General features: G+C 50.0%; 1 protein-coding gene across 1 annotated transcript in view; it reads right to left on the reverse strand.

Moving 5' to 3' along the window:
- Nucleotides 1–19,335, reverse strand: part of ESRRB (estrogen related receptor beta) — a 162,801-nt gene extending 143,466 nt beyond the window's left edge. The window contains exon 1 of the mRNA XM_059373677.1: nucleotides 19,144–19,335. Coding sequence (XP_059229660.1) covers nucleotides 19,144–19,145 — 2 coding nt within the window. The 5' untranslated portion in view covers nucleotides 19,146–19,335. The remainder of the gene's footprint in view (nucleotides 1–19,143) is intronic.
- Nucleotides 19,336–25,528: the final 6,193 nt, after the last annotated feature.

Here is a 25,528-nt window from a genome sequence, read left to right on the forward strand (position 1 = left end):
ACAAGTAGGCAGAGAGGCAGGCAGAGAGAGAGGAGGAAGCAGGCTCCCCGCTGAGCAGCCTGATGCGGGGCTCGATCCCAGGACCCTGAGACCATGACCTGAGCTGAAGGCAGAGGTTTAACCCACTGAGCCACCCAGGCGCCCCCACACATACATGGATTTTAAGGTGGCCTGCTGCACTTGTGTGTGGACTAGGGGCATCCCCTGGAGTCACCCAGAAGAGGAGGGCCCCGGAGCCTGACTCGAGGAGTTGAAGAGGCCTCCCAACCAGCACATCCCCCTCCTGGGCCATTTCCTGGGCCATTTCTAGTTGTTTCCTCTCTCTCCTCCATCTTCTATACTTTGGGTTTCCAAGACACGTGAGTGCACTTGCCCACAGAATGGAACATTTGCTGTCATACAAGAAAAGTACCCCATGGACCCCTCAGTTCATGGCAGGAGGTGAGGACCCTCACAGTGTCCTGTATTGGTGTGAGCGGTGGACTGAGAGTGCTCTGCCCACTGGCCTCTGTTTTCCCAGCTGCAGAATGGGGAAGCTGCCCCCTTGTTCAATTGGGGTCTCCTGCAGCTTTGAAATTCCATCCTTCTACTGAGGGTTGCACAGTTTTGAGAGGTGGTGTGAGAACTGGTTAAAAGTATAGGTATTACTGGAAATAAACCCTCATGCATATGGTCAAATGATTTCTGACAAGGGTGTTGAGAACATTCCATGAGGAATGTACATACAGTCTTTTCAACAAATGGTGTTGTGAAAACCGAATATCCCTATGCAGGAAAATGAAGCCGGAGCCTTACCTGGCACCATACAAAAAATTAACTCAAAATGTGTCAAGTCCTAAATGTAAGAGCTAAACCAATCAAACTCTTAGAAGAAAACATAGGGCAAAGCTTCATGACATTGGATTCGGCAGTGACCTCTTTACTCTAACACCAAAGGCACAGACACCAAGAGACAAAGACAGATCCTTTGGATTTCATAAAAACATCTGTGTATCAAAGGACACCATCGACAGAGTGCAAGGCAACCTACAGAATGAAAACTATTTGCAAATCATACCTCTGATAAGAGATTAGTATCTAGAATATAGAGAAAACTCCTAAAACTCAAGAGCTTCAAAAACCAAACAACCTGATTAGAAAGTGGGCAAAGGACTTGAAATGACATTTCCCCAAAGAAGATAAATGAATGGCCACTAAGCCCGTGGGAAGACATACAATCTCACTGATCATCAGGGAAATACGAGTCAGAGCCACGGTGAGACACCGCCTCACACCACTGGGATGGCCACTTTCGAAACCTCAGGAAAAAACAAGTTTTTTTTTCTTTTTTTAATTAACATATAATGTATTATTAGCTCCAGGGATACAGGTCTGTGAATCACCAGGTTTACACACTTCACAACATTCAGCATAGCACATACCCTCCCCAATGTCCATAACCCAGCCACCCTCCACTTACCCCCCTGCCCCCAGCAACCCTCAGTTTGTTTTGTGAGATTAAGAGTCTCTTATGGAGGGGCGCCTGGGTGGCTCGGTGGGTTAAAGCCTCTGCCTTCAGCTCAGGCCATGATCCCAGAGTCCATATTGGGCTTTCTGCTCAGCAGGGAGCCTGCTTCCTCCTCTCTCTCCGTCTACCTGCTTCTCTGCCTAATTGTGATCTCTGTCAAATAAATGAATAAAATCTTAAAAAAAAAATAGAGTCTCTTATGGTTTGTCTTCCTCCCGATCCCATCTTGTTTCATTTATTCTTTTCCTACCCCCCAAGCCCCCATATTGCCTCTCAACCTCCTCATATCAGGGAGATCATATAATTGTCTTTCTCTGATTGACTTATTTCACTCAGCATAATACCCTCTAGTTCCATCCACATCTTCGCAGATTTCGTTTCTCTTGATGGCTGCATAGTATTCCATTGTGTATCTATACACAATGGAACACTATATATATACCACATCTTCTTTATCCATTCATCTGTTGATGGACACCTAGGTTCTTTCCATAGTTTGGCTATCGTGGAATTGCCACTATAAACATTCAGGGTGCACATGTCCCTTCTGATCACTACAGTTGTCTCTTTAGGGTAAATACCCAGTAGTGCGATTGCTGGGTCATAGGGCGGCTGTATTTTCAACATTTTGAGGAACCTCCATGCTGTTTTCCAGAGTGACTGCACCAGTTTGCATTCCCACCAACAGTGTAGGAGGGTTCCCCTTTCTCCACATCCTTGCCAGCATCTGTTATTTCCTGACTTGTTAATTTTAGCCATTCTGACTGGTGTGAGGTGGTATCTCACTGTGGTTTTGATTTGTATTTCCCTGATACTGAGTGATGTAGAGCACTTAGGAAAAAACAAGTATTGGCGAGGACGTGGAGAAGCCAGACCCTTGCGCATGCCTGGTGGGAATGTCATAAGGGGCAGCCACCATGGAAACCAGTATGGCAGTTCCTCGAAAAACTGGGGAGAGATTTAGCATATAATTCAGCAATTCCACGGCAGGTATGTGTCCCAAAGAATGGAGAGCAGAGTCTCAAAGAGATATTGCTATACCTATGTTCATAGCTGTATTATTTGTAAAGCTTAAATGTCAGAGCAACCCAATCGTTTGTTGGTAGATGAACAGTTAAACAGAATGAGGTATTAGGCTCATAGTGGAATATTATTCAGCCTTAAAAAGGAAGGAAATTCTGACCCCTGCTGCAACATGGGTAAACTGTGAGGACAATACACACAGTGAGATAAGCCAGTTATAAAAGGGCAAACCCTGTAGGATCCCATTCATCTGAGGAACTTAGTGCAGTTGCATGCATAGAGGCAGGAAGTCAAAGGTGGTCATCAGAGGCTGGAGGAGGCAGGACTAGTGTTTAACGGGGACAGAGTTTCAGTTTAGTCTCCTTCAGATGAGAAGCATCCTGGCAACGGAGGCTGATGAGACTTGCCCAACAATACAAATGAACTTAGTACTCTTCACTGAGCTGTGCGTGGTTCAGGTGGCAAATTTTGTGTTCTGTGCAGTTTACCACAATAAAAAATACCTGGCAAGCCAAACAAAACAAAAACCCTCAACATAAGCGCTCAACCACTGAATTTCTTTTTTAAGATTCTTTGAGTTTTTGAATATACATTTGTGGTATATAAAAGTATATAAAAGTATGTTAAAAAAAAAAAAAAAAAAGGACGTATGTTGGAGAGAGACCAAGTTCAAGTCCCCCGGAGCCACTTCAGGTACCTCTCAGCAGCTAAGGGCAAATCATTTAACTCCCCCGGCCCTCATCTTTCTCATCTGTAAAATGGGGGGAATCAGGACACCTATTTCCTGTGGTTGCTGAGTACGAGAAGGAACCACAGGAGGACAGCAAACATGGCGCCTGCTTCATAGTCCGTGCTCTGTCATGGGGCTGCTGCCTCCTCTTCGCCCTCCTCCTCCGTCTTCTTCTCTTTCTCCCTCCCATCCCTCTCCTCTCCTCCTCCTCCTCCCCCTACCCCCTCCTCCCCCTCCTACTCCTTCCCTGCTCCTTCCCCCTCACCATAAGCCATATACTCTTCCATAGAGTCAGGGTAGAAAACTCAGCTTCTGCTTTGTGTCAATATCTTTTCGCTACAATTTAATAAGCGTCCCTGTTTTCAGAGCCACCTGCATGATTTTCCCCCTTGACTCCTGTGCAACTAGATGTCTTTCAAGGAGTTTCCAGACCTGTCAAAGAGAAATGGAAAAGCTGGCAAAACCCCACCCCCACTTGGGGTCCACGCCTCTGGTGGGACAAGCAGGCGGCCACGGATGCAAGAGACATGGGGCCTCTTGGTTGAAAATTCTCTGCCAACTTGCTGGCACAGGCCAGGCAATGCGGGGCTCTGATACTGAAGGACAGTGGGCCCTCTGCCCGGCAGCCGGGATGGGCCCCTGAGAGAGACAGAGACACAAGCCCCCGAGGGGCTGAAGGCACAGCTGCGAGGTCATCCAGCCCAGGCCTGGGCTCCCCTGGCCCAGGCAGCTGCCAAAAGCTAGGGCTGGGGTCCTCCTGGAGGCTGGGCTGGTGCCGGGCCCAGGCATGGCAGCTCCAGCAGATGGTGGCCCACGCACCCCAGAGCCTTCCTCCACCCAGGGAAGCCAACATGCCAGACACTGGGAAAAGCTGTTGGCAGGAAGGTGCTTTCTTCCCCACTCTGTGCAGGCCACAGCCCAAAAGAAAGCAGCGTGGCTTTTCAAAAGTGTCCTGGGGTCCTGAATGCAGAGGAGGAGTGGGCAATGGTGTGGTCCCGAACGTCTCCCAAAGCGAACCTCGTACTCACCCTCTTCCCACGGCAAATGTCAAATTCTTGAGTCAGCAACGTGTTGAATTAAAGATTATCACCAGCTGAACCCCTCCACCCAGAGTTTGTGTCCCTAAAAACTCCATGGTGCTCCTGGCCCTGAGTTTTAGCCCCCTTTTCACTAGGACAGCAGAGTTCCTAGGCCCAGCCCCCCGAGCCTGTGCTGCCTCCTGCCTCATCTTCCCTACTTCACCCTAAGACCCCGGCAGCCCGGGTGCGAGCATCCCCTCTGCACACGAGAGCAAACTGAGTGCAAAGCGGCAGATTTCCATCCCGGACCCATAAAGTGGGTCAGATTGGAACCTGAACCCGAACTAGTCCGGAATCAGAATGTGTGTCGTCCCCACCACTGGGATCAGGCCACAGGGTGTGTGCGTGCCTCTGTTCCTTCAGCACAGGGATAGCAGGGGGCCTTGAAGTCACTTTCCAGTTGGTTTGGGCAGTGCAGAGCCTGGAGCGGGCGTGGAAGACAGCCCTGTGGGTGTGTGAGGAGGTCCCGAGCCGCTGGCCCATTGCGCAACCGGCACATTCCTGTGGGCATGGTGGGGGCGGCGGTGTGCCTCGGGTGTGGCACCTGTGTGAGCCTGCGAGGGGCACAGCACATGCAGGAGGGGAGCACAGTGCTCTCGGGCTGTGTAGCCCGGGGCAGCGTGGGGAGGGGTATGTTACAGTACTGTGGGGAGGACGAGGTTTCCCGCAGGGCCAAGGCAGGGAGCCTGATGGTTGTGTGTTACGGGGGGTGGACATCAGAAGGGCGGGAGCCGCATGTCCTCCTGGACCCGCCCCCAGTGTTCCCAGAATCTAGTGCTCAAGCCCTGGGTTGCCAGTAGGATGACATGGAGCTCTACAAGCAACCAGACCGGAGCTCAGAACTCATCGGTACCACTCTGTCGGCGTGCCGTGCCCCTGGGCGGGCTGACTGGGAGCCTCTGTGCCTTCAGCAATAAATTAGAGACACCAAGTCTCTCAGGTTGGCTGTGGCCCTCTGAGGCCACAATGCAGTCTCCGGGCATTGGTATCTTCAGAGTCCCTGTATTTGTCGCCTGCTGTCTTCCGTGCCCAGGGTCCTGGTGCTGTATGGCTCTCCCTGGGCTCATCCCAGGGAAGAGAGTGATGGGGGCTCGTCATCAAATTCCAGAGCAGCTCACGTGGAGATGGAGAGACAGAAGCCCACACCAGGACCCTGCCTCGGATAATCTCTGTGTCGCAGGTGTCGGTAGTGCTCTGCTAAGACCCCATTGCCACCGGTGTACCCATCCCCAGCTCTGAAGGGCTGCAGCCTTCTCCTGAGAAATTTCCTGGACCAGTGGGAGCCCGTTTGGTCCGGAAGAGCCTGGGAGGTTACTCTCCCCCCTTAGGGCAGTTCACAGCCAATGATTGATTGATATGGGGGTAAAGCTGGCCAGTAGGCTTGTCCCACATCAAGGTGAGACAATTGGTGTGGTGACAATTTAGGCTCCAGAGCCCCCTGGGGGAATCCTTACCCTTCCTTAGCCCCCTCCCCCACCGATCTCTCTTCTCTGGCTCTCTGACTGATTTCTCCAGACAGCATTCCCTCAGTACATCTCTTGCCCAGAACCCCTGCTTCAGGCTCTGCTTCTGGGGACACTGACCATGGCCACTCCCTTCCCCACTTCTCAGAGGTCAGGATTGAACACACAAACAAGAGAAATGCCAAAACCATCTAGCAGAGACACTTGCATGCCCATCAAATGAAAAGGCAAAGATTAAGCAACAGACTCACCCAGTCTGGGGGGTATGTCAGTTTCTGATCTGCAAAGGCCCCAAGAATGGGGGCGGGGGGGCATTGGTTTCCTCTGGGTCACTCCAATCTGGAGAACCAGAGCCTGGGTCAAGGCCATGACTCAGGAAACCAACAGATCCTACAGGTCACCCTAATACCCTCTCCCATGCCACTCTGGAGAACTTTCACATCCTCCCCACAAAGAGAGATGGGAGACTAGAGACCCTAAGAACCTCAGACACAGTGGGATACAAAGTCCCCAAGGAATGCGAGTCCTTCAGAGACAGAAAATTTCCCCACTAAACTGTGTAAGGAACTTTAACGACCTGACAGATGTTGTCAATGCCACACCGCAGCCCAGGGACAGGAGGGGAAGACGAGACGTTGGGAATCACACCAGTGACCATCCAACGTCCGTCAGCATTTCATGGCAAAGGCCAGGCCAGTGTTCCCCAGCCACCCCCACCCCCTGCCATCAGGCGGCGGACTGCAGGCTGTGAGGGCCCCTAAAGGGCCAGGGAAGCCAGAGAAAAGGCAGAAACCTGATGAACCTGTACCAAGGGAAGGTCACGGACAGGGAGATGACAAACACTCTGTCCCAAACAGTGAGCGCATGCTGGACTCCATCCAAGGTGGGGAAATATTATAACTGTCCTCAGGGACGTGATTAGCATCCCGAGAGCCCAGCTGGGCGGACTGAGAAGAGTCAAAGGTCACAGGAGATTGGGCAAGGAGTCCGGCCGGCCGTCCGGCCAAGCCTGTGGCCTTGGTGAGAGACGCCCTCCTTCTCTCTTTGCTCCCTCCGTAAGAACACCACACAGTGGTGACAAAATAGGAAACCAAAGGAACAAGAACACTGCTGCGGGCTGACCGAATGGACGATGGGGCGTCGGAAGAGGGAACAGGAAGGAGTAGCCATCACTAAGCAGAGAAAACAGGGACGTGCTTTCTGAAAGAGGACCCTTTACCCCGGGAGCTCTTAAAGGCTACCCATTTTGGCCACAGATTGGGTCTCCATTTTACGAATAGGGCTGCCAGCTCTTCTGGAGAGAATTTTAAACATTTATTTAGGAGGCGTGAGGCCGTTAGCTGCGGCAAAGGAGAGGTAAGAGCTCACTGGATGGAGGTGAGCGTGTGGTGATACTCCCAGGAGGCAGGGACTTGGGGGACAGAAGTGAGGGGTGCAGGAGCTCTCCTACAGTTTGTGGGTTGGGGCGGGGCGGGGGGTGTTGGGGGGAGACAGTGGGCCAAGTTGGATGTTGATGTAAATGCTACCAAAGAGCGCTGGTATGGTTTTCACTGGTTGCCTTCTTGCACTCAGCTCTGTCGTACATTGTGGAAGATGATGTCAGACCATTCTGCCTACCACCTGGGTGACCTTCAGCAAGGTCCCCAACCTCTGTGCCTGGTTCCTTTTCTGTAAAATGGGAATCATAATATAATAATATTTCCGTCTTTTAGTTGTTATGAGGATCAGTGAAAGTAAACTGTGGAAGGCTTCCAGCACATAACACAACCTCAGAACCTGCCTCTTTCCTTTTCCCACACTCAGGAGAGTAGTAGTCGCAGACGTGGGACACGTGAAAACATCCAGAAACTAGGCAAGCACCAAGCAACAACGTGAAACGCCATATATACCGAGTAAAACACAGAGAAAGACAAATACCGCATGAGTTCACTCCCATGTCAATTCTAAAAAACAAAACAAATGAACAGACAATGAACAAAACAGAAGCTGACTCATAAATGCAGAAAGTGGTGGCTGCCCGAGGGGGAGGGGAGTGGGGGAGGGGCGAAATAGGTGAAGGGGATCAAGAGGTACCAACTTCCAGTTGTAAAAATAAATTCGTGACGGAGGTGGAAAGTACAGCACAGGGAGCGCAGTCAGTGACACGGGGATAGACGGTAGCTACACGTGGTGAGCACTGCGTCATGTAGAACATTCTCGAATCACTTTATCGTGCCTCTGAAACCAACACATCATTGGATGCCATCTATACGTCCAAACTAAAACTTTTTTAAAAATTGCGAGCAAAACAGGTTTTGTATTTATATCATGGAATACTATTTAATAATAAAAAGGAACGAAGTACTGAGAAACAAAGAAGGCTTGTCTTAAGGAAATGTCACGCTCAGGTATCAGGTAAGGGTACAGTTAATGTGCGTTGACATTATTGTCAGGGGAGAAAAGTGGAATCTTTCACAATAGAGTGCAAAAGAGAGATACTGAAGAATTTTTAAGGCTTTCAATTCCTAATGTGGTTCACGGGCAGTGTGAAAGGTGCTGGTTGAAGGAAATAGGAGGTTTTAGGCAGCAGAGAACAAAGCATGTCCCCAGGCTCAGTATGGAAATGACAGAGACCCAAGACCACCTGGGCTGTGAAAGTCCAATTGTAAGAGCCATTCTTCTGGGAAATTTTGGTGGAGGGCTAGGAAAGTCCTGGGATCAAGGGTCCAACATATAAAGGAATCCCTTTCTGAGTTTATGAAATGGCAAAGACAGAAGTGAGAAGTGGCTCAAGGGATCAATCAAAGTAGAGGTAAGGACTTACGGGAGAATATTCTAGAAGTAAGTTAGATGCAGTAAAAAGAATTGTCACACAGCGATTAATGATAAAAATCAAGGCCATTTAGTTAAAAATGAGGAAAAGAAATCTTTACAGGGAAGCACATAGGGACCCAGAAAACAGATAAGGACACTTCGTGCTCTGAGGTCTCTTTATTTAGCAAGCCTCCAAATGTAGTATTTTTAAATTAATAGAATATGATTGAGAGAGGGGGGAAAAGAACAGAAACAGACAGTGGAATGGTCAAATAGAGAAGTAGATGTGACTATCCTTCCTAAAAGATGTATCCTTCCTAAAAAGGTTGGTTGTAGGCAGTTCTATCTACATATTGCAAAAAGATTCACACCAGTGAATGAACCACCAGTGAGGGGGACACAGAGGGGAGACACTGGAGTCATTCAGGATAACTGGCCAGGCCAGAAGCATTTCTGAAACAGCCAAATTGATACTGGGTTGGGGGGGGGGGGTGGAGGCTGGCATTTACTCATGTCCTTTATTTCATTAGAAAATTCAGAGGCATGCTGAGGACCGCACTGTCCCCCCACTCCCTGCCCAGAAAGCCTTAATTCTGGAGGGGGAACTGCCATGCAAACAGTTGTGATACACGATGGTCACTTCCTGGTGGGGGACCCAGGAGACGTTCAGCACCCGGAAGAGGTCAGCTAGCCTACCCATGCCTTTTATAGGCAGAGAGAGATCAAGTAACTGTACAAAGTTATTAGGCAGTGTGAGAGCTGGGACTTGAACGGGGGCCTTCTGGGAGTTCGTCTAAAGGCTTGCTCAACATGCTGCCATAAAAATCAGTTGTGTTTCCATAAACAGTTCGGTAGCCTCCACAACCGTGTCCAACCACATCAGTACAGTGTCATATTTCAAGGTAATACTTCCGATATTTTTAGCAAATAGATTCCACAGGTTTCATTATAGTGCATCTACTTGCCTTCCCTCTGTCCCCATTTCCCACCTTGATTAGGCAAATTCAGCCCCAAAAATAAAAGGGGAAAGAAGGCAAGAGACGAGCCTAAGTAGAAGCCAGAGCACGCACACGCACTTGGCCAATGGGTCTAGAGAGTACACTCTGACAGGCACGTAGCCCTCCTCTCCTGGAGCAGGTGTTTCTCATTGTCATGCACGGCTATGTCTGACCCCTAGGCAATGCAGAACACCTCTGCATGTTTGAAAACTTTATATAGACACTACAGTCCTGCCTCTAGACTCTTACTGAATGCCCCTCCCTTATCAATGCTGCCGACTGTCCAAATCCAGCAAGACTTCTTATTACACTAACCGTTCTTTCTGCTTCGAAGCCTCTATCACTAAGTGCAGAAATCTGGATGAACGTTCTGCATGGGAAAGATGCTACCACCATATTTCTGTTGCCCAAGACTACAGCCTGAACTTAGAGGGACTAAATCCATCTTGGGATCTTCTCCCCTGGGCTAAAAAGTGGTGCTCAGTTCCCACTGGCTTCCAAAGGAGCAAGAGCAGATGGGGCATCTGAAGGCAGAATTAACTCAAGAGTCATTACATGAGGGTGTTCTCAGTTGAGTGCCCTAGAGTAAATAGTAATTACAGGTTCCTTCAAGATTACTCTCAGCCCGAGAAGGAGAAAGAAGAGAGTCATGGATGGCTGACCACAATACCCGTAATGTGTACACGTGCGCACAAAAACACAAGCGGCTCACAAGTCTGGATTCAGAAATTTCCCCTAAGAGTGAGATGTCATATCTACAAGTCCCTTGAAATATGCAAATCAGACCGCCTTGGAGCCACCAGAAGTTGCCCTCACCTACTCGCCGCCTTCTTTCCTCGACGAGTATCCCCTAAAGATGCACCATCAAGTGTATGGAAAACAAGCCATCCTTGCTTAGTCACACTGTATGAGGAGGAGGAATTCGCCCCGTGCAGACACTACACTCCAGTGATTCCACAACACTTGCAGACACACATGACCATCTAAATCCTTTCCAGCTTTCACGCCTGGACGATGCGAGGCTATGGGGAACAGATCTCCACGAGGGCTGAGAGGCTTGGCCAGACCTCCCCAGTCCCAGGCTGGCACTGGGAGGGTGTGCACTTGGTTCCGGGACATGGAAGTGTGGGGAATTATGGAGGACAGGGGTGGGGGGTCTGGGGTATGTCTGCAAACCACCTCTAGGGGAGCACTTCCTGTTGTGCCTGTGTCTGGGGGGAGGAATGTAGGGACTTTGAAACTTCCTTCCTCTTGGCGGCCCTAGAAAATGATAACCGTGGCCAAGTGCCATCACCATCATCAACAATGGCTCTGAGAGCTTATCAGCTGGAGCCACAGCTCTGAGGGCCTCTGTGTGCGTCTTCTTTAATCTTCACAATGACTTCACAGGGAGGGAGCTCTCAGCGTGCCCATTATACAGATGAGGAGGTTGGGTGCAGAGTGGAGAGGCCGGGGAGCTTGCTCAAGGTCCCAGCCCATATGGGGTGGACTTGAGTTCACATGACTCTAAAGCCTATGTAGTCACCCCCAAAGCACTTCAGGGAGATCACCTGAGGGGAAGCTGAGACTGGTAAGTACTTCCCATTTCAAAGGAATGTTTGTGCTCTGATTCTTATTCTGGCTTCACAGTGATCTCCTGAGGCACTCCCAGCAGGTTTCTGATCCCCTTTACTGTGGGCAAAGAGGTGAGGGCAGGAAGGGGTTTGGTACTTGCTGGGGTTGCCCTGACCGGGAACCTTCTTCCAAATCCCAAGTGTGCTTCTCTCATCTGAGGCTGCCCGAGGACTCGAAGCCAACCGAAGCCAACCCCGAGGGGCCGGAACCCTGGTGCTGGGGCTTCTCCCCAACGTGTGAAAACCTAGATGCGACTTCTAGGGCAGAGGATCGTGGGAGCAGAATGTTAGGGCCACAGAGGCGTGAAACAGGAGTGTCTACAAATTAAAAACAAACTGAAAAACGCCAAGTGGACAGAGTGTTGTGGAGCAAGAGGGCTTGACCCGTTTTCCACTCACCGCCCAAATGTACTTACAGACGGAGGGAGTTGAGGAGAAAGAACAAATTGAGGGAAATGATAGAGAATAGGAACGGCGGAAGACAGTCAAGGCACGAAGCCAGAGGAGAGCCATGGGCCCAGGGCCTGGCAGTAAAGGGACACAAGCTGGCGACCTGTGCTTATTGGTTTGGTCTGGAGTACAACGTGTCGGCTCCGTCATGAACAACAGTTTTAAATGTCAACTTTTAGAATGGGAAGGCCTAACACACTGCCTCCAAGCCACCATATTAAGATCAGGGAACCCAGGCCCTGAGAGCCTGCTTGCCTTCGGTATCACCGGCCTGAGCCGGGGACTGGGCTGGGCCCACCTGGTCCCTGTCCCCGTCCACGGCACCGGTCTGCCGCCCTGCCCGCAGAAGCTACAGCCCTCAACATTCAAACTCCCTCCAACTGACTTTGTTTTTTAACTTTTTATTTCAATGTAATTCTAGCTTCACAAGGAGTTGCCCCTCCCCAGCTGACTTGCACACACCAAGTCTTAATAGAATTGCAGACGTACATGGGGTGACGGGTCAGTTCTGGGCTGACTTAGGAACAATCTATGACGTCTCTTTCTCAGATCTTATCCTTCCCCATCCCTGCCATGAACCCTAACACACACACACACATACACACACACACTCACACACACACACACACTCACACATGGCCTAATCAGCAATAATTTCACTCCTGAATATTGCTGGAAAGATCACTAAGCCAACCTCATCAATCGTCTGAGCCAGCCCCCAGGCCCCAGGAGATGCCCAGATGGTCATTGCTATCATTTAACCCTTTGCAGCCTGAGTTTTCATCAGCTACCTTCCAAAAGAGAGCGGAAACAGTCTTCTGGGAAGAATCTGCTACCTAAGCTGATGTTCCTCTCTTGCCACCTTTCAAAAGCCTTGTCTGCGCTAATGGAAGCAGACACTCTGGAACACTTCAGAAGGCAGGTCTCCCTCTTATGTGGACCACGCGGGACCAGTGCGGTTACAGCGGGAAGGGAACGAGGCCCCACAGAGTGTGAGCAGCCCGAGAGGCAGGTAAGCACAGCCCAGGAAGGGCAGAGGACAGGGCACGACACACGAGGGAAACAGTCACTGGAGAGATGCCAACTCAGCTGGTATCTGACATCGGCTTAGACAAAGCTTCTTTACAGACTAGAATAAAATTCCCAGGAAGGGTTGTGCACATCTTAATAAAAGACACACCTTTTTCTTTTCTTTTTCTTTCTTACTTACTTTCTTTCTTTCTTTCTTTTTTGTTAAAGCCAGAGGAACATGAATGCAGGAGGGACAGAGGGGAGAGGGGCTGGGGCAAGGACCACGATCCACGGGTCACAGGAGAAGGTCGTCTCTGGATGCTCACAACTTCCCATCACTCCTCCCACAATGAAGGCATCAGAGGTGTCCCCTCGAGAGAAGTACCATGCAACTCACATTGCTTGTGTTGATGGGACAGAGACCATGCGCCGGGCACTGTTCTAGGTGCTGGGGAATTTCCGAGATGTGTAGTGAGTAGGGCAAGGGGTCACAGTGACGATTCCAGGATTTAGTAGTGGTACCCCCACATCTAGGATGGAGAGGAGAGAAGGGGGGCGGGGAGAACCACATGGCCACTCTGTCCATTTGGGTGGCCCCGGGATTCACATCCTGAATCCCGGCTTCAATCGGGAACTGTGTGGCTTCTCAGTGGGGAAAGAAAAGGCGCAGGGCTCTTTGCCTTGCAGCATAGGAAGTCCCAACACAGAGACACGGAGGAGTGTTGAGGACACTGGGACCCCTATTCAGGAGCGGACATGGGGGAGGGGACCACTTGGCTCTGGGATTCACTGGTGGAGTGACTGAGTTGAGAGAGTGCGGTGGGGGGGTGCAGAGAAGGCACCTGCACCCCGAGAGCACAGGCCTGCTGCCTTCATAGGCTGGACTGGCCTGGCCTACTCTGTGGGTAGAGCCCACGCTGCCCTCTGCAGACGCAGGGTGGAGAGGGGTGCAGGGGTGACCCGGGCACCTAAACACAAAACTGCCTGTCGGAAGGTGAGCCAGGGCTAAGGGAGCCGAGCAAACTCTGTTTCCCCTCACTTAGGACTGCTGTTCGGAGCCTGGTTCCCAACACCCGCTCACCCACAGTGGTCTAAAAGCCCTACGTTCTTTTCAGAGGGGGATGGGGAGGGCCGGGAGTCCCGATAGGCCTTGATCTCTGGTTTCCTAAGGGGATGGCTCATTGGCAGATGAGCTGGAAGTCTTGCTGACCCAGGATTCTGGTGGCCAATATTCAGGAAAATAGCTCGTTACAAACTGAGTATTTGTATTCCCTCAAAATTCTTTTGTCGCAGCTCTGATGTCCCATAGGATGGTGTTAGGAAGTGGGGCATCTGGGAGGTAATTAGGTTTAGAAGAGGTCATGGCGGGGGGCATGATGGGATTCAGGTCCTTCTAAGAAGAAGAGACCAGCATTCTTGCTCTCTCCTGCACGTGAAGAGGAATGAGAAATGCAGCCTCTGGAACATAAATAGGGTTCTCTCTGGACCTGAGCGTGCCAGCACCTGATCTTGAACTTCTAGGCTCCAGAACTGTGAGAAATAGATTTCTGGTGTTTAGTCCCCTGACTATGGTACTTGGTCATAGCGGCCCAAGCTGATGAAGACAAAGACTGTCTTTAGGGGTGTGACAACCCTGTCAGGTAAGCTCTAGAATGATGCCCAGTTAGCAGATGGGAAAACGAAGGCCCAAAGGGATTAATTAGCTCAAGTCTTGGAGCTTAGAAGAGATGGTGCCAGGGTTCAAAGCTGGGCCGTCTGCTCAGTGTGTGTGTTCTTGACCATCCATGAGAGGCACGTGATAGGGAAGGGGCAGGAACCATCAACACGGAGCTGCACATACAAGAGGGAATGCAACAGGGAGACCCAGAAACAGTCGTGCCCTAGGGACGAATGCAATACTGGAGGGAGATCTGTCGGGGGCTCCAAGAGGAAGAAGATGCCAACCACATAAGGCAGGCTTCACGGCAAAGCTGTTGTAGATTTGCTTTAAAGGCCATCATTTATTTTTGAAAGATTTTCTTTATTTATTCGACAGAGAGAGAGAGAGCACAAGCAGGGGGACTGGCAGGCAGAGGGGGAGGGAGAAGCAGACTTCCTATCAAGTGGGGACCCCGACATGGGGCTCGATCCCAGGACCCTGGGATCATGACCTGAGCTGAAGGCAGACGTTGAACTGACTGAGCCACCCAGGAGCCCCTCTAAACGCCATCTTGACAGGAGGACGGGCAAGTGCAAGGGGACTCACAGGCCACCGAGCATGAAGCACGAAGAGAAAGAACACTGCCCTGGGAAAAGGGGAAAACAAAAAGCCAGCCGTCTCTCATGGTAGAAAGTCAGCTGTCTGGAGCCTCTGCTGATCTCACGAAGCAGGAAAATGGGCCCAAGTGAAAAGACTAGAAACTGCTCCCTTGCTTGGTGGCAGAAAAGAAAGGCAAGTGTCCACAGAGCATTCGGAATCTTCCTGTATGAGGGATTCCTGCCTTTGCTTCTCAAGCAGGAGACCACACTCCAGGAGAGCCAGGGTCCGTCTGGGCAGCCATCTGGCTCTGACTTTCTCCTCTCCTGCACTGTACCCCAGAGAACCAGGGGAGAGAGCGGCCAGAATGTGTGTAGAGCACTTAGACTCCTGACCTCAGCTTTGCCTTGATATTGCTTGACCTTGGCCAGGTTGTTCCTTGCCTCCTTTGGCCACAGATCAGGGAGATCTCGACTTGCTTTCTCCTGGGCACAGCGAACCAGATGGGCATGGAGGTCCTCGGGTACAGAAAGCAGGGCCGGGGGACCAGGGTCTTAGACCCAATGACAGAGCAGAGGGGAAAAGAGGGGGCCTGGTGGAGATGTGAATTTGCTCCAGGATGGGAGTCAGCCCACAGCATTTCAGCCGCAGGATGGAAGTCGGGGAGAATGCTTTCCTCCTGCTCTACCAGGCAGCCGGGAACTCTCCAGTTGCTGGAAAATTGAGCCATACTCCTGTCTGTGTTCTCACCTCTGGACTGGAGGTGGAGAATTGATTTGGGGAGTTGGAGGCACACATCCCCTCCAGACCCTTGCGAACGCTGAGCTGCTGGGGACTTTTTTTTTTTTTTTTTTTTTTTTTCCTGAACACATCAGCTGACTCTGGCTTCAGAGCTCCTGCCACAGCTCCCATTCTCGCTTTGTGGCCCGATTCCCCCCTCTCAACCCATCTTCCACTTTGCTGAAGTTGTACAGCAGCCTGAAAATGCTGATGGCTTAACTGGTTTAATTTTTTTTTTTTTTCCCCAGCAGCCCTGAGGGGTTTTAACTCTTTCCTCCTGCAGAAACCCTGCTTTTGGAGTTGAATGTTTAAACTCTCACTGGGAGACTCATAAATATTCGGAGTCACTCTCTCCCTCTCTGTTTGATTAGGAAATGAGCCTTTAACTCAATGTAATCCCCAAGCCATTAACAAAAAAGCCCTCAACAGCTCCACTATTAGAATTTCACTCTTAACCCGCTGAGGATTGAATTAGATTAACATAACTACCCACAATCTGAGTTTATTTTCTGTGCCAGATAGAAATGTGTTTTGCAGGGAAGGCGAGAAGGAGGAGGGAAGGGAGGAGGGAGAGAGAGCAGGAGGGTAATGAAATGTAAAAATAGAGATAAGAAAAAGATGGACAGATACACTGTAGAAATGAAGGGACGGGGAGAAAGAGCAGTGCGTGGTCTTTGGTTTAAAAATCCTGCCAGCTGCCATCTTTTATTTACAGGGTACTTGGAGAGGCCTCAGCCATGTGAAATTGTTTGAATTAGGGGAGCACTTTCCGGGTATTTGCAATTCCTTCTTCCTGGAGATTGATGGTCCTGCACCTGAGCCTGCTGTATTCCAAAGCACCTGCTCAGTGGCCCCACTGTCCCCAATTTGGGAGAGGAGGTCGGGCTGGGTTTCCATGTGCTCAAGCAGGGGGGGGGGGGGGGCGGACACATAAAACAGCGCGTGCACACAGGCGACTGCGCGTTTACATCCAGAGAAATAAAACAACGACAAAGATGGAATGGGTTAGATTTTGCAGACATGAAGTCACTGACAGCCCCGTGACCAATTGCATTTAAGAAATCAGTGTGGAAAAAAAAAAATGAGTTTGACGGGAGCTCGGTCCACATAAAATTAATCGTCACTGAAGCAGAAACTAAGTAATCAGAGGCTGCCTTAGGCAAATGCATTGAAGTTTGCCCCCAACTGCATCTCCAGAAAGAAGCCCAAAGGGAAAAACCATAGCTTGAACTTAGGGTGAAATCTAGGCCGGCCATCACACTGCCAGACAAAGCCTCTATCTCCCCTAAAAGCATCCACAAGTAGCCAAAGCAAGGACTGGTTCTTGCCTAAACGCTCAATAAACATTCTTGCTCACCGGCTCCTGCTAATGAGAACAGAGCACTGGTTCAGAAATGCAGGACTCTCTCCTACTTCATGCAATCCTGGGCCAGGGGGCTGCAGTGTGCACGTTGAGGAGGGAGGGAATAGTTTGCATTAAAAGATTAAAAAATGTCACACTTTCTCTAAAAAGCCTTTGAGATCTGAGAGTCCTCGGCTAGAAGTTCAGCTGCGCAAACAGCTGACTGATGTGATTTCAGAATGCAACGTCTCAATTGCTTGATTTGCTTGAGCCTTAATTAACAACAACCCACCAAGCCTCACTTCGACATTATTGTGGGGAACCTTAGGAGGATATGTTTATCAAAATGGAGGCCTTGGAATAGAGAAAAGTGATCATGCTATCCATAGGATTACGTTCAACTCCTGTTTATTTTTTTCTTGATTCCTGGGCTTTACTGTCCACACTAGGTTTTAAATAGTGACAAGCCCTCCCCCAACCCCCACCTTACAGCAAACTCCTTATTCTGAATTTTCCCACCAATACAAGTGGTCTTAACTCCCTGAGCACGTGAAGTTGTCCTTATGAATATCTTATTCCTTCCCTATCCTCATTTCCCCCTCCACAATAATGCATGAATGGATTACAGACAGGAATAACCCCAAATAAAATACAGTGGAGGGTAAAGAACCAAAAGAAGAAGTTTCAGAAAGGCCCGAAGTAAAACGAGATCAAATCGTCTCTCTAAACATATGTTTGTCCATATTATTAAACTTTCACCGAGTTACATTTGTTGTTAAAACTATTTTGCTTTTAATCAAAAATAATCCAGAGCCATCTGGTTTTTTTTTTTTTTTTTAATGTTTTTAAATGATCGGAAAGGTTATGTTTTCTTGTTAGAATATTGTTCTCCCAAACAAATCAAGAAGTAGTCCTTAGCAATAAGGTATATGATAACCACTGTATTAATAAGTAGAAACCCAGGCACTATTAGACCACTCATTTTAAAAGTTGTACATAATATACATTAGACATCACATCCTCCCCCCCCCCCAATTTAGGGCTACTACTCCTTTATAAACAATATATGGCAAACCGCCCCTGCAGGATTTTTAGTTAATACTCTGCATTATCCAAAAACTGAAGTCCCAAACCTTGCACAGGAGGCTGGTGGCAGGTGGGTCCTGTGGACACCTGACAGCATCTGGGGACTGTCACCTCTAGAAGCCATGGATAGGCTCACAGAGAGTGCACCCCCACTGTCTGAAACAAGCAGCGCTTTGACAAGAATGGTGATACTAAGTTTCTCCCTTTCAGGGAAGGACCTGGAGCACAGGACCCACCAGCAGGGCACACCTCCTCCTCCCCACCCCCACCAAGTGCCCCTTTCAGGATGAAGAAAATACACCCAGTGTGGGAGCCAACAAAAGCCCTGTAAAGCAAGACAGATCATGACTTGCCTCTGGACTCCTCCAAGCAAGCAAACTCACTCTGGGGAGCAAAAAAAAAAAAAAAAAAAAAAAAAAAAAAGAAAGAAAGAGGGAACGAACAAATTTTCGCTGGAGGTGCTCTAGCAAAGCTGGCGGGGACTGCTCTGAGTTCCCCTGAACCTGCCAGGAAGCCTCCATCACCACCTGTCCTGGGTGAACTGGGTCTTCCCTCTGTAACCTTCTCAGCTCCCCCAACGCGCGGAGCCGCCAGCAAATAAAAGTTTTCACGCTGGGAGACATAACCAACCCCGCCGAGCCGCATGTAAACTTTCCCTTGCCCTTTTGATTTACTTACTTTTCCTTGGCCAAAACAAATAAAAATAAAAGGGAACCTATGGATTCGGAGTGAGTTTGGGTAACAGTCCCACCCAGCCTTTCCGGGTCCCTCCAGGTCCCCTGACCTTCCCGTGACAGTCTGCGAAAGGCAACACTCCGCACCCCCCAACCCCCACCCCCGACCTCCGGCCTCGCAGAGATGCTTTCCAGCTCCGAAAACCAGAATGAAAGAGCAGACACGGGGAGATATTTTTATCCATAAAAAGAGAGAGAGAGGGAGAGGGAGAAGGAGCGAGGGAAGGGGGGTGTGTAGGGAAAGGGCAGGACAGGGCGGGCGGCGCTGGGGCAGAGAGAAGGGAGAAGTTGTACTTACATGCTTGGGGCCGGGTTGAGGACAGGGGCTGGCGGGGGACAGGCTACCCCTCAGGTGTTTCCACTTGCTGATGACTCGGTGCTCAGCTCCTCCAGCACCAGCTGACAGTCCCCTGTCTGTGTCTCTTTGTGACTAAGGACACAGTACTCCCAACCTATAAATAGATCCCGACTCCGTGATTGATATAACAGGCAGCTGACAAAAAAAAAAAAAAAAAAAAAAAATCCCACAACCATAACCAGGTCTTAAACAAAACAGCCAAAAGCTCTGGGCGTTCAGCTCCGCCGAGCCCCATGCAGGCTCCGCAGCCACTGATGGGCACTGGAAAGCGGGGAAGGAAAATATACAGTAAAGGGAGGCGGACATGGGGGAGGACACAGAAAGGGGGAAAGTGTGAAAGTTACTTCTCTAGGGGTGGAGGACTCCCTTGGGGTCACGGGGGAGCTGAGGAATGACGGTCAGGCAGGGAGAGCAAGGGGAGGAGCCCAGCGGCGGGTCCTGACCCTGGGGAAGGAGAGACCCCATCCTGAACCCCGGGCCCTAACAGGGCCCGAGTCAAAATCCTGACTTGGGAGCTTTCGTCAGTGCAAGTGCTTTCCACGAAAGTTTCCGTTCCTGCTGCCAAATCAGGAGGGAGACAGGGAACAGATAGGGAGTTTTCCTAGCTCAGGGGCCAGACTGGCTTCTTGGGGGACCTGCAGGAGATCCCCCCGAGGGTGAGGGACGATGTGCTGGTGAGGGTTGGGACAGAGTCAGGAGTCACCTGTGTCTGATGGGCAGGACCCAGCGGGCCAAGTTGCAGCACATAATGGGTTTTTAAAAGGCCAGCTAACAACATTCCTGATAGAAGAATTGGCCAAGGTTGAAAGGCCTTGGGGGGGCGTTGGTGTCTGTTTTTTCCAGAAAGATTTCCTAGGAGAAGACATTGAAAAAAGTTTCTCCTTGGGAAAATGAACCCCACTCTTTGAGATCCAGAAGGGTCTCTTTAAGAAACAAAGTTCTGCCAGAGTCCTGCCAAGGTGGGGTGGTCTTTCTGGGGCAGGCCAGCCCAACTCTGGGAGCAGGGCCACGGGGCAAGATTTCCAGAAGATGGGGGAGTCATGGTGACAGAAGTGTGGGCTGTCTGACAATGAACCAGGTGTATTCCTGGTCACCGGAAAGACTTCCATCCTGCCACAGGCCGACTCACTCGCTTTGGTCACATGAGGGTCCTCTGCCTTGGTGATCTGCTTACTTGGGCACACTGATGTAGGTGAAATTTCAGGTCAGGCTCCCCCTTCTAGAGGGGTCATGGGACAAGCCCTTTGCTGAATGGTAAGGAAGACATACTTCCTGATCCCCATTTTTTGGAAAACGAAGTTGAATTTCCTCTTCACATCAGATCTGATCCCTTATCCTCTCCAAGTTAACAGAAACAGGATGGACGGTATCCAAGCTGTTGAAGTCAAAGCCTATTGAATATGTAGAACCTCAAACATGCCTACCAGGAGCCTGCCATTGGAAGATAAGCTCCGAGAGGGGAAGGACTATGTGTTTGTCTAATTTGCCATTATTCCTCAAGTGCTGCCATGGGGCCAGACACAAAGTAAGACCTTGCTGAGTATGGACCGACTGACTTATTGAATGAATGAGTGAGTGCATGAATGAGTGAGTGCATGAATGTGTGATGCCTAAGGCACCCACCTTAGTACTTTGGACTAAGATACTCTGGCATGTCCATTTTCTGAGGGTGTCCTTGGGAAGGTAGAGAATTGGGGCTGGGGCTTCAGGCTCCGGAGTAGTCCCGGGCCATGACTGGGGTGGTAGTCACTGCAGTGCACAGTCACCCCCAGGCTCCTGTTAGGGGAAAACCTTTCACTTCTGAGGTAAACTGGGGACTTCCCTTCATCATTTGCTTTCTCCTCAAATTCTCCAGCTGACCCTCCCTGACTTCTGACAGAAATCACACATGGGTCTTCTCCTCCACAGCTGCCGCCTCTCCTAGAGGCACAGTGTCGAGTCTGAGGCAAGTGCTCAGCGAATGGGTTGAACCAAGCCCCTTCTCCTAGAAGGCACCCTCCTTAGAAAGCAAGGTGGGACCTTGGTGTTGATGTTTCCCTCCAGGTGGTCTCTGAACTACTCCAGAGTTTCAGTCATAATTATCCCAACTGAATGAAGCTTTGGTGTCTGCTTCCTGTAAGTGGCCCTGGGAGTCTGTGGGGGACCAGCCGATAGCCAGTGGGCACCCCCAGATCACACAGGACACCCTTGAAATGCTGTTCATCATCTTGGGAGAACATAGGTCTTTGTTTTCAGGAGTATCCAGGGCCAGGCCCTGTTGGATTAGGGCCAATATCTTAATGACCTCTTTTTAAGTGATCGTCTGCAAAGTCCTTATTTCCAAGTAAATTCCCATTCACAGGTGCTGGGGGTGAAGATTTCAACATCCTTTGGTGGCAGCAGGGGGCGGGGCTGGAGGAGACGGACACAATTCATCCATGACATCCCCTTCTACAGAGGAGGCAACAGAACGTTCAGGAGGTCAGACACTCAGTCTGAGACACGGCTGAGTGAGGGGTCACATGGGAAATACAGGCCTGGGTAAGTGAAGGCCTGACGGTCCCCTCCCTGCCATAGGGACAGCGGCTCCTGTGCTGGCGTGGTGCCACCGGCCTCCACTTGGCTTGTGGCAGCGTCATTAGTCCCAAACGGCAAGGTGACTTTACACTGTTTACAAGGGCCCCTGAAGGTACAGCCGTCCCTGCTCTCACCAGCTTATCAACTCCTTTACCGTTCAGAGTTCCCTACGACGCTGCAACCAGGAGGGGTGGGCAGGGGCCCACGCACAGCCCAGGGAGGGCCTGCATTCATTTTATCTGGAAGGAAGAATCTATCTGGGCAGAGAACTAAACTTAAGACACAGGTGCCGCTAGGCCATTCACCATCTCCGGCCAGGACTCGAGAGACCTGAGAGTGGCCGTCGTGGGCACTGGTTTTCCACACAAGAGCTGGCTGGAGTCAGGGACACTCCTGGCTCTTCCCTCTGGAGGGCATTCTATAGGGATTGGGGAGGGCCGAGTGACACAGCTCAGAGGTGGTGACATCAGGCTTGGGAAGAGGAGGTGGGAGGGGCGGCCTGATGCCATCTGAGGTGGTTGGGCCCGAAAGCAGGTGTTCCCGCTGAAGCAAATACCACCGCCCCATCCCAACTGGGAACTCACTTTGCTGGGAACTGCCAGGTCCCTTAGTGTGACACATGTTCAACCCACCCCAACCTCCACTGGAGAAGAGCCTCGACTCTTCTTAGAGGAAGGAAAGGTGCCAAAACAAGGGACTAATAGGAGAATTAAGGTGGGCCAAGTCAACAAATCAAAGGCCCTAGACCCCCAAGCCTGATTTCCTCCACCCCCTCACCCCAGGAGACCCCCCCTACTGCCCAACCAGTCACACAGAGCCGCATAAACCAGCTGCGCCTGCTGGGTGCATTCCTAGCTCTACTGTCTGCGGTTCTCTCCCCTGCTTCTACTCATTCTTCATGGTCCGGTTCAAGTGTGATGTCCTTCCCGAGCGCTCCCTGCCCACAGGGGCCCTGACTGCGGGCTCCCCACTGCTGACAGGGCAGCTCATCTGAGCCACCTACAACCACCCATTTTGCCTCAAGCCATGGGCCGATTTCTCCTGTGTGTTTGCTTCATGCTACAATGAGGCGGTCAGAATGGAGACAAGTCACACTGTCCTGAGCACACGCCAGGTGCTAGAGTCTGTGCAAGGCCCCTGCTCTACACTGCTTTATTTAACCCTCACAGTTACCCTCATGGGCAAGGACTATTTTTCCCCATTCATCATCCAGGAAGCTGGCAGCCAGGTGGTATGACTTGTCCAAGACTGGGCAGTGGGATATGGTGGAGTCAGGATTTGGACCCACATCTGCCTGAGTTGAAAGCCTGAACTCTGACTCACTATTTAGCCATCTCTGCCCCCAACTCTCATGGCTCTCTCTGTTCCACAGCATAAAATCCAATGCGTTGTTCTAGCTTATAGCCTATCTTCTTGGTCACCCCCTTGCACCATTCCCTGGTGTGTAGAGCCTTTTCCTTGGCAACATGGTAGTCTCCTCCATATCTCTGCCTAGAACATACCATTTGGACATCATGACCCAATTCCATTGTCACCTCGTCTGCAAGCCTTTCTCTACTTTGGCCACACCTTCCCCAGTACTCTTCAGGACTGGGTGACACACTCTGTGATGGTCCTTGTCACATGGTACTATGAATTCTGGCTCACATATTGGTCTCTATCCCTGAGATGTCACTCCTGGAGGAAGAAGACATACTTTTTTCATGTTTTTGTCACTCTCCGTCCCATTATCAACTGATGCTTATCTTGGCATGTATTAGGTGACCAATAAGTGTTCACCAATGAATGAATGAAAGCTAATAAACTAGGAAATATAAAGCAAGAGGGTGAAGCGTGAGGTAAGAGATGAGTCTAGGATGAGTGAGAAACAGTCCAGACAGCTGCTGGTTAAGGAGGTTGTGCACTGTACAACTGCAGGAAGCACGGTTCATGTGGTGGTCCCCAGGACCTCTCTAGAACCATGTGGATGACCACCGCGTGGGTGTAGGAAGGCATAGCCCTCTTCCATTCAGTCACTATGAGCTGGAAGGCACTTGGGAGAAGGGACAGAGATGAGAAGTAGAGAGGAAGTGCTTGAACAATTTGGCACATAGTATTCTTTGTCTACCCTACAGTCTTTCCCTGCTGCATTTCCTGGGCCCATCACAAGCTGTAGAGGCAGAAAACGCCCACCTGTCTCCCAGCCTTCTTTACCGTTAGAGGTTGTCATGTGTCCCAGTCAGACAGGGAGAGTTAAGGGGCAGTCTGTCGGAAGAAAAGGGTATTTAGGCCAGGTTGTCCTCCATGATAGAGACAGAAAGAGGTACAGAAACCACCTGCTAACTATGAGAAAAGCAGCTTGGAGAAGAAAAGCCAGTATGCAGAGGATGACAGAGCACCCAAAGGGACGTGGCATAGGTCTTTGATGGCATTGGTGGGCTGTTGAACTAAAACCAATCCTATAACCATACACTTCTTGTGGTAGGAGATGATGTGTGTGTTTACTGTTTAACTCACTATTAGTTATGTTTCCATGACTGACATCCCAAAGCATTCTCACTGATGTATTAGAGGGTGCACTTCACGGCACATACGGCAATACAAGCTGGGAGCCAGCCAACTAATGGAAATCCATTGGAAAGCCCTGAGATCCTATAGTTTAAGAGTCTAAGTGCAAACACAGGTAGAATAACATCAGTGGTGTGAACTGTCATATTTTTGGTTATCCCATTTCTCCTTCTTATATACACTAAGTTGGCACAATCTCCCCTTAGCTGTAATTCAAGCCCTGCCCTCCATCAAAAAAAAGTTTTTATCTTTGGGACAGAAAAAAAAAATCCTCTGCATATTTTTGTAGCATTTTATGAAGTGATTTTCCATTGGTTAAGTCACAATAGCCCCAGACAGACAGGATGGGGTGAAAAACCAGCCAAGGAATAGGTGACAACATCCAAGATCACTCTCTTTCTTTAAATCAGTTGAGCCATCTGAATGAGATTCTTGGAGAGCTCCTTGTACACCTGAACACTTACTCCGTGCCCTGTTATCAATGCTCTGTAAGCCTTAAGTCATCCAATTTTCACAGCAACCCATGAAGTGGAGATACCTCTCTCATCCTTGTTCTACAAATACAGAAACTGAGGCAGAGGGAGGTCCTATAATGTTCCCACCTTGAAAGTGGGATATGAAGCAAGTCAGTCCCACTCCAGACCTACGCTCCCCACAATGATGATGCCACAATGATGGTGGCAAAGAAGAGAAAGTAGTTCTATGTTTATTAATCCATGTCCCTTCGGGAAGAACCTAGAACTTGGGGAGGACTGGAGCAGCCCAGCATCTTGGCTGGCCGTTATAGAAGGGTTCTGGAGTCAGTCCTTCTGTTGGATAATTTCAAGATCTCAACTTTTCTGATTGGGCTTTCCTCCAAGAGCTAACACTCACAGAGTGGGGGTGAGTCAGCATCAACACAATGGGGACTACATAAAACTCACTTAATAAATAATCTGGAACTCTGTAGTCTTTCCCCATAGATTGTTCGGTATTTGCCTTCAGTAGATATAGAAGTAATTAAGTTACTGCACAACCCGCCTGCAAGTCTTAGGAAAAGACTGAAGTAAAGTAAAGCCTTACTGATTCCGACAGATAGGGGGAGGGGAGGGGAGAGGAGGAGGAAAACCAGAGGGAACTGCGGCTTTCCTTTTAGAAGAACCACATTTTTTACATTTCTAGTACTTACAGTAAATCACACTAAACATTAATAGCAGCTAAATGGAGTTCTTGCTGAGTTTGT

This window comes from Mustela nigripes, chromosome 13 (genome assembly GCF_022355385.1).
Source record: "Mustela nigripes isolate SB6536 chromosome 13, MUSNIG.SB6536, whole genome shotgun sequence".
NCBI lineage: Eukaryota > Metazoa > Chordata > Mammalia > Carnivora > Mustelidae > Mustela > Mustela nigripes.